The following is a 12,606-nucleotide window of genomic DNA, read 5'->3' as shown; positions in this document are numbered from 1 at the left end:
TTTTGCGTGGCTACTTGAGGTTGACCACCTTTTGCAAATTAAGAGGAAGAACAACAAATGAGAGAGAGAAAAGAAGAAAAAGACTAATTGTCCCCATGACACAGCTGTCTCCATGCGTATGCTTATCTGCTGCAACTGTGTACAACAAGTGCAGCTAAAATTAGCTTTATGGATTCTAATACCTGGTTTAAATTATTCCGTCTGCCATTGTTTCTTATATATATATATATATATATATATATATATATATATATATATATATATATATGATAATTTTTTTAAAAAAAGATTCATTTAGCATCCAAATTTTCAAAAATTCCTACAAATTATTTTTTTTCTAAATGATAATATTACTCCTACCAATCATCGATATCACCCAACACTACTACTTGTCACTCGCGCCAAAGTGATGCAAGGCAAAAGGGTGGCCCGCACGATCTCATCCTCGCCCAAAGGGCCATGAGAAAGGATGCCAGATGTAACCCCCTTCGCTTATGCCTTCATCATTGGTCATCTATGCAATGAGTGAGGACGACAAGGGTGAAATCCACCAAGAGCCACTAAGGTTTGTAGAGGCGAGAACAAGTCGAATGAAGATTAACAAGATTTGTTGAGACAAGGGTAAACCCAACTAGACAAACGAGAGTAGAGATAGAGCAACAATATTTATCACTTATACCATGAGCAAGAATGACAAGAACAAGATGCATTACATTAAAGCAAGAGTAGTGGTATAAGATGAAGGCAATGACAAACCCACAAAGGCAAAGGTAAAACTATCTCTTCATATAAAAGGCTACTCTACAAAAAATTTTAGAAGTTGAGACGCTTCGCAAAAATTTCTTTAAAATATATATTTTTTAGTGTGTGTGTGTGTGTATATATATATATATATATATATATATATATATATATATATATATATATATATATATATATATATATATAAACTTGCACATCTGGTACCTTAATTTCCACAAATATTAAGAAATCTGTTTGTCAATAGAAAACGATATAAGAAAGAAAGGCAATCAAAGTGCAAAACTTTGCAGAGTCAATACAGGTGGAGAAACTATTTCCATGATGACTAAGATCATCATCACCCAAATCACAATAGAAGCTACTTTGCTAAATACAACATTCTATCCTGCATGGAATTTATCAAACAGCGAGAATACAATGAGAACTTGCAATAAACCCTCTCGTAGCCAATTTTTCTGTCTCAATAACTAATGCAAGTGATTCTGGAATTTTGTTCCTTTCTTTTGTACTTCACTCTGACAGCTCTGAACCAAGAACATACGACGACATCAAATTGTCTCAGCAGTAATTAGCCCTTGTCTTGCAAACTCAGAACCATGACATGATTCCAACCAAGCCAAGATATGTTATCACTGGGGAGCAACCATGACAAGAGGTGCAACAGCATGGCACTACAGGAGAACTAGTAGGGAAAATCATCAGAGTGATACTTGAAGTTCTTAAATATTCAATTTTAATTTACAGCTTCACAAAAGCAATGGGAACAAGGAAGCATGATGTGATGTACGCACCTTCAAAGAAGCTATTGTTCGCTTCCCAACCCAAGAATGCATTGGGCAAGATGCGTCAGGTATGGTTCTGCTTGTGAACTGCTGCTTAGGATGGGAACTAAACTCTGGAGCTCATCATTGAACTCCTTTTCGAATTTCCTGCATGAAAGGAAGCAAACCCTAATTACAGATGCAATAGAAGGTGACGTCCAAAATAAGAATTTTCTGAAGTGTACTGTGCTTCATACATGATGGAATCACATATTATGGTATTCTCAGCTGCAAGTTTTAATTGCCGATTCTTATTCTTAGATCTCCATGGTTTAGATCTTCCCAGTCCAAAGGAACCAGTTCCATCATTTGTGCTAGCTACTTCTGGCACATACATTGATGGCACTAACAGCTGGATAGAAGCAGCATACTGAAGGCAAACTGATTTTAACTTCTCAATTTTCTGCACATTGGAAAAAATTTAATGTTAATGTTACTAATGAGTACTCATATTAAGTTCTAAACAACTAACAGTTCATCTATTTAGTATTTCCATTAGCTATGTTGGGACGTCTGCTTATTGTATCGTATGAGTACATAAAAGGCCTGAGATGCATGCTAAATATGGGCCAGCTTACAGTAGAGAGGGGCATCACAAAAATGAGCCCTCCATCAGCATATAATTGTCATTTGTTTGCCTGACCCTAAAAAGGAATTAAATAAATAATAACTCTGAGTTGAATATGGGACAACTCAAAACCAAGCCCTTCTATCAACTCCAATGCCCACTGAGAGAAATACTAGAACTTCAGTATAGATCCAAAAGAAAATGGTACAAAAGTCAAGCTTAAATAGAAATGGGAAGGCTGCACTTTCTTTCTATCCTGATGAGCTCTTCAATGGTGTAGCTGAACTAGTAAAATTCTGTTTCATGAGAAGCGAAGTGGCAAACCACCAAAATTGTATGTTATTCCCTTGGTCTGAAACTTGAAACTGTAGGTATATAGGTTAGGAACCACTCCTGCCAGTTCCTAGGTCTATTTTATTCGGACTGGACCAAAAAAATTGAAAAGGCTTGATGGTAGAATAGTTAATGCAGCTGCTAATTGATAGGGTTACAAAAAGATCAGAGTTCAGAAACATTAAACAAATGCTGAGCATAATTCATATTAATCCAAAAAAGAATGTAGAAGCACAAGGACACTATCAGTGACCAACAATTTTAGAATCATAAACAGAAAAAACCTGCAATAGAATCATACATATATATATATATATATATATATATATATATATATATATATATATATATATATATATATATATATATATATATATATATACATACATACATACATACATATATATATCTCCAAAGAATAGAGATAGACCAACCTTAAAAACCTGAGGTAAAAGAAGCAAGCATTCTTTCAGACATTTCTGGAGGAAGAAGTCATGGAATTGGATTACCTGCAAGCATCACCTAATTGTGAAATAATAATGTACTAAATAGCATATTAAAGTTTCACAACTTCCATGTATTTTATTTGAGTAAAAATGTTCAAAACCTCATCTACACTCTTCACAGTTTGAAGTCTGTCATGCATCAAATGCCAATTTGGTTCAAGGACCTGAAAGAGTATACATCATTAGGGAATGAATTCCAACAAAGCCAGACTGTACATCAAAGGAAGATGGATTTTACCTCGAAAGTTAAATAATGCAAAAGGCTATTGATAAATTTAATCATGCTTCGGCAAAGAATAGAAGATCTGAGGATGGCCGTTCCAAGAATGTTGATGGCACGAAACCCCTGAATGATAATTACTGGTTTATCCAATGAAGTGGATAAGAATGATTCAGACAAATCATCCAGAAGAAAGAGAAGCAATCATACTTGATGTACTTGCCAGGCCATGCAAAGTTGACGGTTTACGTGTTTGCAGTGGAACAGGAGACGGAAAATCAACTGGTATTTTGTTAGAGCTTTTCTTGGAATAATTAGTGATAATGGCCATTGAACCTGAAATAACCAACATGATAAATTTTGTCTCCAAGAGGAGCTGCTAAATAAAAGAAATCAACTGAGAAAAAGTGAACAGAACCTTGTAACTAAGGCAGAATGTCTCCAAGCCAGTGATACTGAACAGCTCAGACTGAGGATCAGAATCAGGAAGTCTATTACCTTCTGAAGGTTCAGTGGAATCCAAATCTTTAAGTGTGCTTAGTCTTTTGAGCAATGAAACTCTTTCCTGGTTGGTGAAAAAATTTGGAACTCATAAATAATAATGCTCCCCAAAATCAGCAAATGCATGCCATAATATAAGCTTCATAAATTACCACACAACATGTCAACTCCTCATGACATGGATCTGAAGCAGCAGCTGTTGAACGCAAAGCCAGATCAAGAAGTGACTGTAAATCAAGTGACAGAGAAACCATATTAGAAATCTGATAGTGAATTTCACTGGTACATAAAAAGTACAGGTTCCAAATCACTAATAAATAACACGAAAGAACACCTGCAGCTTCTCAACAGAAATTTCCTCAGGTCTTTTAGCAAGCTCATCTCGAGAAATATCCATAAAATGAACCAAATAATCACCCTATGAGACCATGAGGAATGTTAGTAAATTTACAAAAACAGTAATTACCTCAAGAAAGAATGCACAACATGGAAACAAATAACAAGAGCACGAAGCATATAACACACTATTATATAAAACCAGCAATTTTTCTGCCATGTGGTGAATTCCTCCTGAAATGCCCTCATATATATGTTCAAAATTCCTAAAATTTATCTAAAATGAGTAAACTCTAATAAGAATCCACTGTAATTTCCTGTTTCACAATAGTAGCTTCTGAAGAAACTCTCTTGTATTAATATCCCTTAAAAAAAAGCCCTTCTCGTTCCTCCTCTATGCCATAGACTGCTCATTGTTCTTAGAGAATATTGAAAAATAAGTCCCCAGTTACCATCCAACTCATCAATCAAACACAATACCAAATAAAAGTATGGATATAAAACTCCTATAAAACAACAAAATTGAACACATACAATTTACAGTTTCCTATTGGCTTAGTTTAGTCATATTTTAAGAACTGTCAATGCATGTTTTTCTTGTAAATGTTTTGCAACAGAAATGGACAACACTAAATCTAATTGAAGTTGCTCATCATGTACTTTCTAAGTAAACAAGCACTAAATTTAAATGACCTCTCCATACAGACGCATGACTTAAGTCTCCAAAATAACATTCAAAGTCAACCAGAACTAGGTTTGTTTATTCTAAAATAATATGCATCATGTTAACCATAATACTTGTAGATGAAATGTCAACCTGGACTCTCAAAGATAGTCCAAAGACTCCAAACCTTCATGCAATTTTAATTAGCCTTTAGTAAATAAGTTCAGAGAAAAGCTATCAATATAGAACAACGTAGTATTCTCAAGAGACTCTATATCTACAGAACAATGTTAAAATACAACAAGGTTTAATTTAGAAGTATATATAGAGTATAAATGCAGTACCAAGAGACACCAGTTTGTGTACAGTACAATGAATACTTATTCGATATGTGAATTCAACATCAAGTGCATATGCACTTACATTGTAGATGTTCATATTAAAATGATAACAGATGTATCTTAGGTTTAATGGACATTCTACACCATGACTTCTTTGTCAACGATATTATAAAATAACAACAGTATACTTGCAGCATGACGGATCAGATATCAGAGAAGAAAAATCCATTCAGTGTTAAATTTGTGGAGACTGGAGATCATGAACATACTCAATGAAGAATATCCACCAAAATAATAACAGATGAACTTAGGTTTAATGGTTGTTCTACACCATGACTTCTTTTTCAAGGATATTGAAGATTTTATAGAATAACAACAGTATACTTGGACTGATCAGATGTCAGAGAAGAAAAATCCATTCAGCATTAAATTGCAGAGATCATGAACAAACTCAAATAAGAATATCCACCAAACAAATTATCTCATAGAAAGCTTGTAGCAGAAACTGGCTCAAATATAAACATGACATGTGAAGAGGAAAATTAGTTTACACTGAGTTATTCAAAACTAGGTAAACACTTAAACTGATGTTGCTAGGTACATGGGCCATCAAATATGCCCTACCAGCAATTGAAGTAAATACTATTATGAGTTACCTGGTCAAGAAGAAAGTAGCGCTTCATAGACCGCAGTTTTCCGATGAGGTCATACTGCAGAAAATAACGGTTATTGATAATTGAACACACACTAACAACAGATAATCCAAAAGAAGTCACAGAAACCATGATTTAACAATTTTACCTTATGTTTGATAAGATTCAAGAGCTCACCACTTGCAAAATCGTAAGCAGATTTGATGCATTCAAGATAATGATGGTTTGACTCAATGCTTGTCAACTTTGAATTTTCTGATAAAGGTACCTAATCATGAGAAATTCTTTGCTTTCTTAAAACTCACTTGAAAGGAAATATGCTCTGGAGAATCATCCTTTAACTCTCTCTCCATTTGGAAAAGTGAAATCCTAATCTCTTTCCAGAAGAGCTTCATCATAAGAATTTACCTGAACATTATGCCCACATTCCCTCATGACATTCAAGTATTTTCCTGTTGTCAAGATTATCCCTGCAACACTGACAAGGAAACTGGGAATACCATCTTTGAGGCTATAACGCTGTACCCAATACTTGGTATCATAATCCTGAGTAAGACTTTCCTAAAGAAATACAAACAAAGATCCTTTAGAGAAGAACACTAAAAGAAAGGTTGCATCAGTGTGCTTATATAAAGTACCTTCTGCAATGATTTGTTTTCAGCAATAAAAAATTCACCATAAGGGTCATCAATAACACCCTCATATACCCACCTACAGTTATACAATAATAAGCAAAAAGATAGGAGAGAATTTTTCAGCACAATGTGCCAATCGTTGTAGTTATAAAAGAATAATTTGACAAAAAAATTGCATCAAAGAAAAAGAATCCACTACAAATCAAGAATCATAATGTTCATAAATGAAAATTTGAGAGAAAACACCTCTCTAATATTGCCAGGTATGCAGAACTTGCACGTTGTGTCATCTTCTCAAGCAATGATCGAACTGCATTATCACCTGCCATTGCTTTGGCCTGAAAAATATACAAAAAGAAAAAATAAAAATAGTGACAATTACAGGATAAAACATGTTCAAAACTGGAGCATATGCACAGAACCCAATAGTAAAGGGCACCACATAGTCTTCTAAGAAGGAGCACAAAAGTTTAAATGTACACGATTATAGTATAATAAAAAATCCACCTATATAACTATTATAGAAATTAAAAAAAAAAAGAACTGGTAAAAGTGATGTTATAAATGACTTTAGCCACTCAAGTATTGGAGACTGTGATGTCAAAGTGTTGAGGAACATCAAAGAATGACAACACAGAGAGGCAAACATAAACACAGTAAAATTTGGAAACCAAGGTCGTATATAAGATGTTTTACCTGACTCTGCAAAAGGTTAAGCGTAGTAGCACCTGAGAAATTGTTGGAAGAAGCCTTCTCAACCACAATTGACAAAGCATGCAAGGATCCCATCATAGGCTGCAGAATACAGTTATTAAGGTTTAAAACAATCTATTGATAAGCAGCCAAAATTAAGTTTAAGATGTTGGCGACTAAAAATGAGAAGGAAAGATCAAAACCTGGCAAAAGAACCATAATCCTTGAACTGAGAGCCTTCCAAGGAGAAACTGATGTTCCAGTTGTGCAACCATTGCCTGGTAATCCTGGTATAATTTGAAGAAAAAAAAAAAGATAGATGTCGGAAAGCTGAATAAGCAATCACCAAGTTCCACAACATAATATCTTTGCCATGGGAGCTGGCAATAGTTCTGATTAGGATCCAGAAAAGTGTCAAATGATACTATCATAATAAAAACCTATAGAGCATATATGACACATTATTGTAAGAGCTAGAATATAGTCTAGGTCCGTTTCCATGTCAAATACCAACTACAACTATCCAACAGCAGGTCTATTGCTAAAAATTTTGTTACTACTGCAACTGCCTTGGTATCTGGTGATGTTCTATTTTTCTGTGGATTAAGTAAACAAGAAAAAATAATGGCTGCTAGGGCACCTGAGTGACGAGATACCATCAATTTCGCCACAGTCCTAATACAACAACAACAACAAAAAATAAGGTCCCAACTATTTGGAATTGACTACATAAATTTTTACCGCCAATAAGCTTTAATTTTACTAAAAGTATTTAACTCTTTATTTATAATTTCTAATAAGATTTTCCTAAGTCTTTCTCTACCTCTCTCTCATGCTACTAATAGTAATTGTTTCATCTCTTCTAAGTATAATATCTATAGTTCTTAACACATATATGCACCATCTTAAACGATGAAGAACAAATCCAACAACATAACTGTGACCCATATATACACCACCACAAACCCCAGACCTACTAATAGATTAAAAACGAACCCAACAACATAACTGTGAACCATGTATACAATCAGAATTTGCTTTCATATCCTCTCCTTTTATCTCCGCATTTGAATGCCCCAGCAAAAAGACCTTGAGAGAAATGTTGGTTCGTAAACTTTTTTCTTTTTATTTGTCTTACAAAGCTAAAAGGCAGAAGTATATCCAATTAGTGCACATGATGGAGAATCAATAATGGATGGATGGATGGATGGACTGATGGATGAATAGGTAGACCAAGTTAAGGAACTTCAGCAGTGCCTTTAAGTACAGATTCATTGTTCCAAGATAATTCACTGACTATGTGAAAATAGACAGAAGACATAACTAATTGACAGTATCCAACAAAATGAGCCTGCACATGAGTAACAAGTTTGATAGCATGTGAGAGTGTGAGAGTGAAGTTTTTCTATACCAGAAGGAGTGCTCTTAATGCAGCAGCAAATGCATGGTTAACCAAACCACTTTTGAAATGTGACTTGGACTCCACAAAGTGATTGATCAACACATAGTTCTGACAGAGAGGGAAAATCCTCTCTGTCAATTCCTGCACTAAGAGAAGTTAATCAGCCCCATGAAAGCTGATCGAACTGTTTATACATAGAAAAATTTAGTGACTGACCTGCAGTGCGAGGTCCATGGACGGATCTATATGAAAGATAACATGGCCTGCCTTACCCCTCACTCTCTTAATTGAAATGTAGCGCCCCTCGATGCCCACTAGAGCGGACAGAAGGTCATCAATGACCAAAAGCTCCTACGCATCCAAAACAACTACACGGTTCGTCATTCCTCCCACAGTAAATGTTAACCACCTCAACATGTCGAACTTTACCTGAACCGAAACTGGGTATGATCCAATGACATTATCTGAACCACGACTGCAAAGAGATGTATCAAAGTTTTGAAATGTATCTAAAAAAACTCCATAATGCAGTCGATTACGTCCAAAAAGGAAATTTAAAGAGACTTATTTCACTACTAAAGTTAGCGGCCAGTAAGCCGATCGAACACGGAGGCGGACCGCCGTACCTGAAGGACTCCATAGAGAAGAGTCTCGATCCCGCGGCCTGCGCTGGGGCTTTGATTTCCTGAAATGTTTGCAGAAATAAGGGAAAGAAGCAGGGATCTGGCGGCAGAGGCCGACTGAGAAAGAGGGAAAGGTTAGAGAGCACGGAACCTGATGGAACCGGCCGGTGAGGAAGGGGCGGTCCAGGTTCCATCGAGGGGTACCGGGGGTCGGGTCCATGGCGGTGGGACGAAGCTCCTCAGATCGAAACCCTAAACTTCAACCCCGATCGTGGCGAGCGAGAGAGATCCAAAGAAAAGGGCGGGTTTCCTCTCGAGCTTATTTTTCCCATCAAAAGAAAATTAAAAAAGAAGCGACAAACTTCCATATATATCCCTCAAAATGAGCAACATTTATTTTTTTGCCCTTCTAAATTGAAATTTAAACTAACATTAATGCCTTTTAAAAAATATTCAAAAAAATATTTTTATTTATTTATTTTATTTTGTCTATCTACAATGATAATTATGACTAGTAGTTAACATGAACTTTAAAGAGGTTTGATTTATATAATTCAAAGACATATATTACTAATCACAAAGGTCGACAGTCATCTACTGCTTAACCTCCCACTTCACAGATTGGGATTCACGATGGGTCCCGCTGTAATCGAACAATGTAAACATGCCACCTGGCCGGGACCCTTGAGCGTTGTCGCCTCTCTTACATCGGGAAGTTTTCCCCGGATCTTGAGTCCCGCCATTTTATACAACCATGGCGGTAATATCGGAGCAGAGCAGCCGTGGCTCAGTGGCAAAGAAGCGAACCGCCCCGCTCTCTGGGTGGAGTGTACTGCACTCCCCCTCCATCGTTGCCACGGGCTGTGGTTCTCACTAGGCCTCCTTGTTCCTCTCTTTCTTGCCTTGTCTTCCCCTCCGTTCTCCTTCAAATGCGACGCTTTTAGCGAACACAGCATGGCCGAATGCGACCGATCCGCCGCCGCCAGATTCCGCCCCTGGCCGCCCTTCTCTGCCGCGACGCTCCGCCGCAAGCTCCTCGACGCCGTGGCCTGCGGCGCCTCCGGCCACCGCCGCGGCCGGAAGGAAGACCTCTGCTCGCTTGCTTCCCGCCCGACTACGAGGCGGCTGGAGGAGTTGATGAGGGCCGAGGAGCCGGAAAGTTGCTCCGACCGGGGGGCGGAGGCGGAAACGAGGCGAAAGATCGGAGCTTTCGAGGAGCTCCAGCGCGCGGCGGGGTTGCTTCAGCTTGGTGACGGCGACGGGGAGCTGGACCGGCGGAAAGAAGCGGCGGCCGAGGTCAGGAGGCTTGCTAAGGACGACCCGGGGGCGAGAAAGACGTTCGCCACGCTTGGGGCGATCCCTCCTTTGGTCGCCATGCTCGATTCGAAGGATTCCGAGCTCCATCTCGCCGCGCTCTACGCGCTCCTCAACCTTGGGATCGGCAACGACTTGTAAACCCTCTCTCTGTCTCCTCTCTCTCATCCAAAGCTGGCTTTCATTTCGTTCTGCCTCTTAGGTTCTCTGTTGCTGTTGTGGGTGGTGGTGGATTCGGTTGCAGGAACAAAGCGGCTGCAGTGAAGGCCGGCGCCGTCCACAAGATGCTGAATCTGATCGAATCGGGGAGTTCCCCATCGGTTTCGGAAGCCATCGTGGCCAATTTCCTCAGCCTCAGCGCTTTGGATTCCAACAAGCCCGTCGTCGGAGCCTCGGGCGCGATCCCCTTCCTGATGTCCGCCTTCAAAAGTGGTAACTCCACGGCGAGGCAGGACGCCTTGCGCGCACTCTTCAACCTGTCCATCGCTTCCACCAACGCACCCCGCCTCGTCGACGCCGGCCTCGTCCCCGCGCTTTTCGCGTCGATCGGCGACATGGAGGTGAGCGAGCGGGCGCTCACGGCGCTCTCCAACCTCGTCGCAACCGGCGAGGGGCGGCGGGCGGTGAGCCGGTGCACCGACGCCGTCCCGACCCTCGTCGACGTCCTTGGGTGGTGCGACGCCGCCGGATGCCAGGAGAAGGCGGCGCACGTGCTGATGGTAATGGCGCACAAGGGTGGGCCATGCGACCGGGCAGCCATGGTCGAGGCCGGCGCCGTGTCGGCGCTCCTCGAGCTCACACTCCTGGGCTCTCCCCTCGCCCAGAAGCGAGCTTCCCGCGTCTTGGAGGTCCTGACCGTGGACAAGGGGAAAAAGGTCACCTCAGCAGCCGCTTCCGGCGCTGTGGCGGTGTCGGCGCCTCTCTCCGTGGCCACGGCGGCGGAAGGGAAGGGGGACGACAGGATGAGCGAGGAAAGGAGAGCGGTGAGGGAATTGGTCCAGCAGAGTCTCCATAGCAACATGAGGAGGATCACCCGGCGGGCGAATCTGCCGCAAGACTTTGGGCTGTCGGAAAGGTTCACGGCGCTAACCACCACCTCGGCGACCAAAAGCTTGCCTTTCTAGGAGAAGAAGAAAGCCCTGTACATGAGGATCACTAAGGCGATGATGAAGGCTTTTTCCTCTGCTTCTCTCTCGTCTTCTCTCCTCTGTTCGGCTAAAAACTACATCTTTCCTCTGTTCGCATAAAAACTACATCTTTTTACTTCCTTTCGTCTTTTCCTCTGCTTCTCTCTTGTCTTCTCTCCTCTGTTCGGATAAAAACTACATCTATTTACTTCCTTTCGTCTTTGCTGCAGGTTTTGGTTAGATTATGCTGCACGGTAAACAAGAAAAAAATTCGATTTTGGGATCATTGACTCCATCTGTCTCAGAAAGAACCAGTTCTTGGCCTCTCTGATCTGTTTCCTCTGCTGCATGGGTAACACGTAGGTGCGACTGAGTTTGACGTTGTCATCACTGCTCCCAAGACCCTCGTCCCATATGCTGTAGACCTTTACACAAAGAAACACGGAAGAGAGTCAGAGGGCTATCCAACAAGAAGCATGAAGCTAACAAACAGCTCTACTTAGCTGAAATTTTAGCTGCTTGTGAAGAATCTTTGGCAGGATAGATTGTTTGTTCACTTCTGAGGAAGATTTTGGCATTTTCCAGTATTTATGACTGTTTTTGTCATTTAGTTAAAGAGTCAAAGTCGGTGTGTTGGAGTGCCTTGTTACCTTCACGGTTCTCAGCATGGCCTCATTAAGAACAGTAGATTTCTGCTTGACGAAAGGTGTGGGAATCTCTGGCATAAATGTGTGCCTTGGTTGGTGTAATGTATGCATGGGAAATGATAAAAGATAAAGCACATCCCTATTATTTATGGTGGTGCTGTACTCCCTTTAGGTCAATGGGGAGCATTCTCTGTTGTTCTGATGCTCTCAGCAAATGGGAATTAAGACCTGAAAAACATGTTAGGAATTAAAATTTGAAGCTTTCAGCAAATGATGTCAGTTTGCAGCAACTTGGCACCATCTCTGATGAAGTTCTCTAAATGCATGCATATGCTGTTAGAGCACAGAGAAGGGCAAATAATAGTTAGGAGCTTAGAACAAGACTCAGGTGTCTTCCACTGGTTGCTGTTCTGTAGAAGTGATCCATGCAAGGATGGAACCAAGTAATTTGACTATACTG

The 12,606-nt window shown here is 40.0% G+C and overlaps 2 protein-coding genes across 5 annotated transcripts; one reads left to right on the top strand and one right to left on the bottom strand.

The window, feature by feature from the left end:
• Nucleotides 1–981: 981 nt before the first annotated feature.
• LOC135674513 (gamma-tubulin complex component 2-like) lies at nucleotides 982–9,397 on the bottom strand. 2 transcript variants are annotated; one of them, XM_065184436.1, is made up of 22 exons: nucleotides 9,210–9,397; nucleotides 9,062–9,120; nucleotides 8,865–8,910; nucleotides 8,652–8,786; nucleotides 8,445–8,576; nucleotides 7,237–7,320; nucleotides 7,037–7,135; nucleotides 6,587–6,678; nucleotides 6,344–6,416; nucleotides 6,114–6,266; nucleotides 5,854–5,973; nucleotides 5,709–5,762; nucleotides 4,046–4,129; nucleotides 3,864–3,938; nucleotides 3,629–3,775; nucleotides 3,421–3,546; nucleotides 3,229–3,336; nucleotides 3,092–3,154; nucleotides 2,919–2,993; nucleotides 1,781–1,986; nucleotides 1,554–1,691; nucleotides 982–1,444 (listed from the first exon to the last, which is right to left on the bottom strand). In XM_065184436.1, the coding sequence occupies exons 1-21, from the start codon at nucleotides 9,276–9,278 to the stop codon at nucleotides 1,565–1,567; spliced, it is 2,127 nt and encodes a 708-aa protein (XP_065040508.1). In that variant the 5' UTR covers nucleotides 9,279–9,397; the 3' UTR covers nucleotides 982–1,444; nucleotides 1,554–1,564. The 2 variants fall into 2 exon arrangements, with proteins under 2 accessions (XP_065040508.1, XP_065040509.1); XM_065184437.1 differs by having other exon boundaries at nucleotides 982–1,433.
• Nucleotides 9,398–9,629: 232 nt separating this feature from the next.
• Nucleotides 9,630–12,295, top strand: LOC135585194 (U-box domain-containing protein 4-like). 3 transcript variants are annotated; one of them, XM_065184439.1, is made up of 3 exons: nucleotides 9,630–10,509; nucleotides 10,575–11,544; nucleotides 11,730–12,295. In XM_065184439.1, exons 1-2 carry the CDS (start codon nucleotides 9,692–9,694, stop codon nucleotides 11,494–11,496), a joined length of 1,740 nt encoding a protein of 579 aa, XP_065040511.1. In that variant the 5' UTR covers nucleotides 9,630–9,691; the 3' UTR covers nucleotides 11,497–11,544; nucleotides 11,730–12,295. The 3 variants fall into 3 exon arrangements, with proteins under 3 accessions (XP_065040511.1, XP_065040510.1, XP_065040513.1); XM_065184438.1 differs by having other exon boundaries at nucleotides 10,575–12,295; XM_065184441.1 differs by having other exon boundaries at nucleotides 9,635–10,509; nucleotides 10,617–12,295.
• The last annotated feature ends 311 nt before the right edge of the window (nucleotides 12,296–12,606 follow it).

Source organism: Musa acuminata, chromosome BXJ1-5 (genome assembly GCF_036884655.1).
Source record: "Musa acuminata AAA Group cultivar baxijiao chromosome BXJ1-5, Cavendish_Baxijiao_AAA, whole genome shotgun sequence".
In the NCBI taxonomy this organism is placed as follows: Eukaryota; Viridiplantae; Streptophyta; class Magnoliopsida; order Zingiberales; family Musaceae; genus Musa; species Musa acuminata.
Note: the sequence above shows the minus strand (reverse complement) of the source record. Positions and strands in the feature narration are given on the sequence as shown.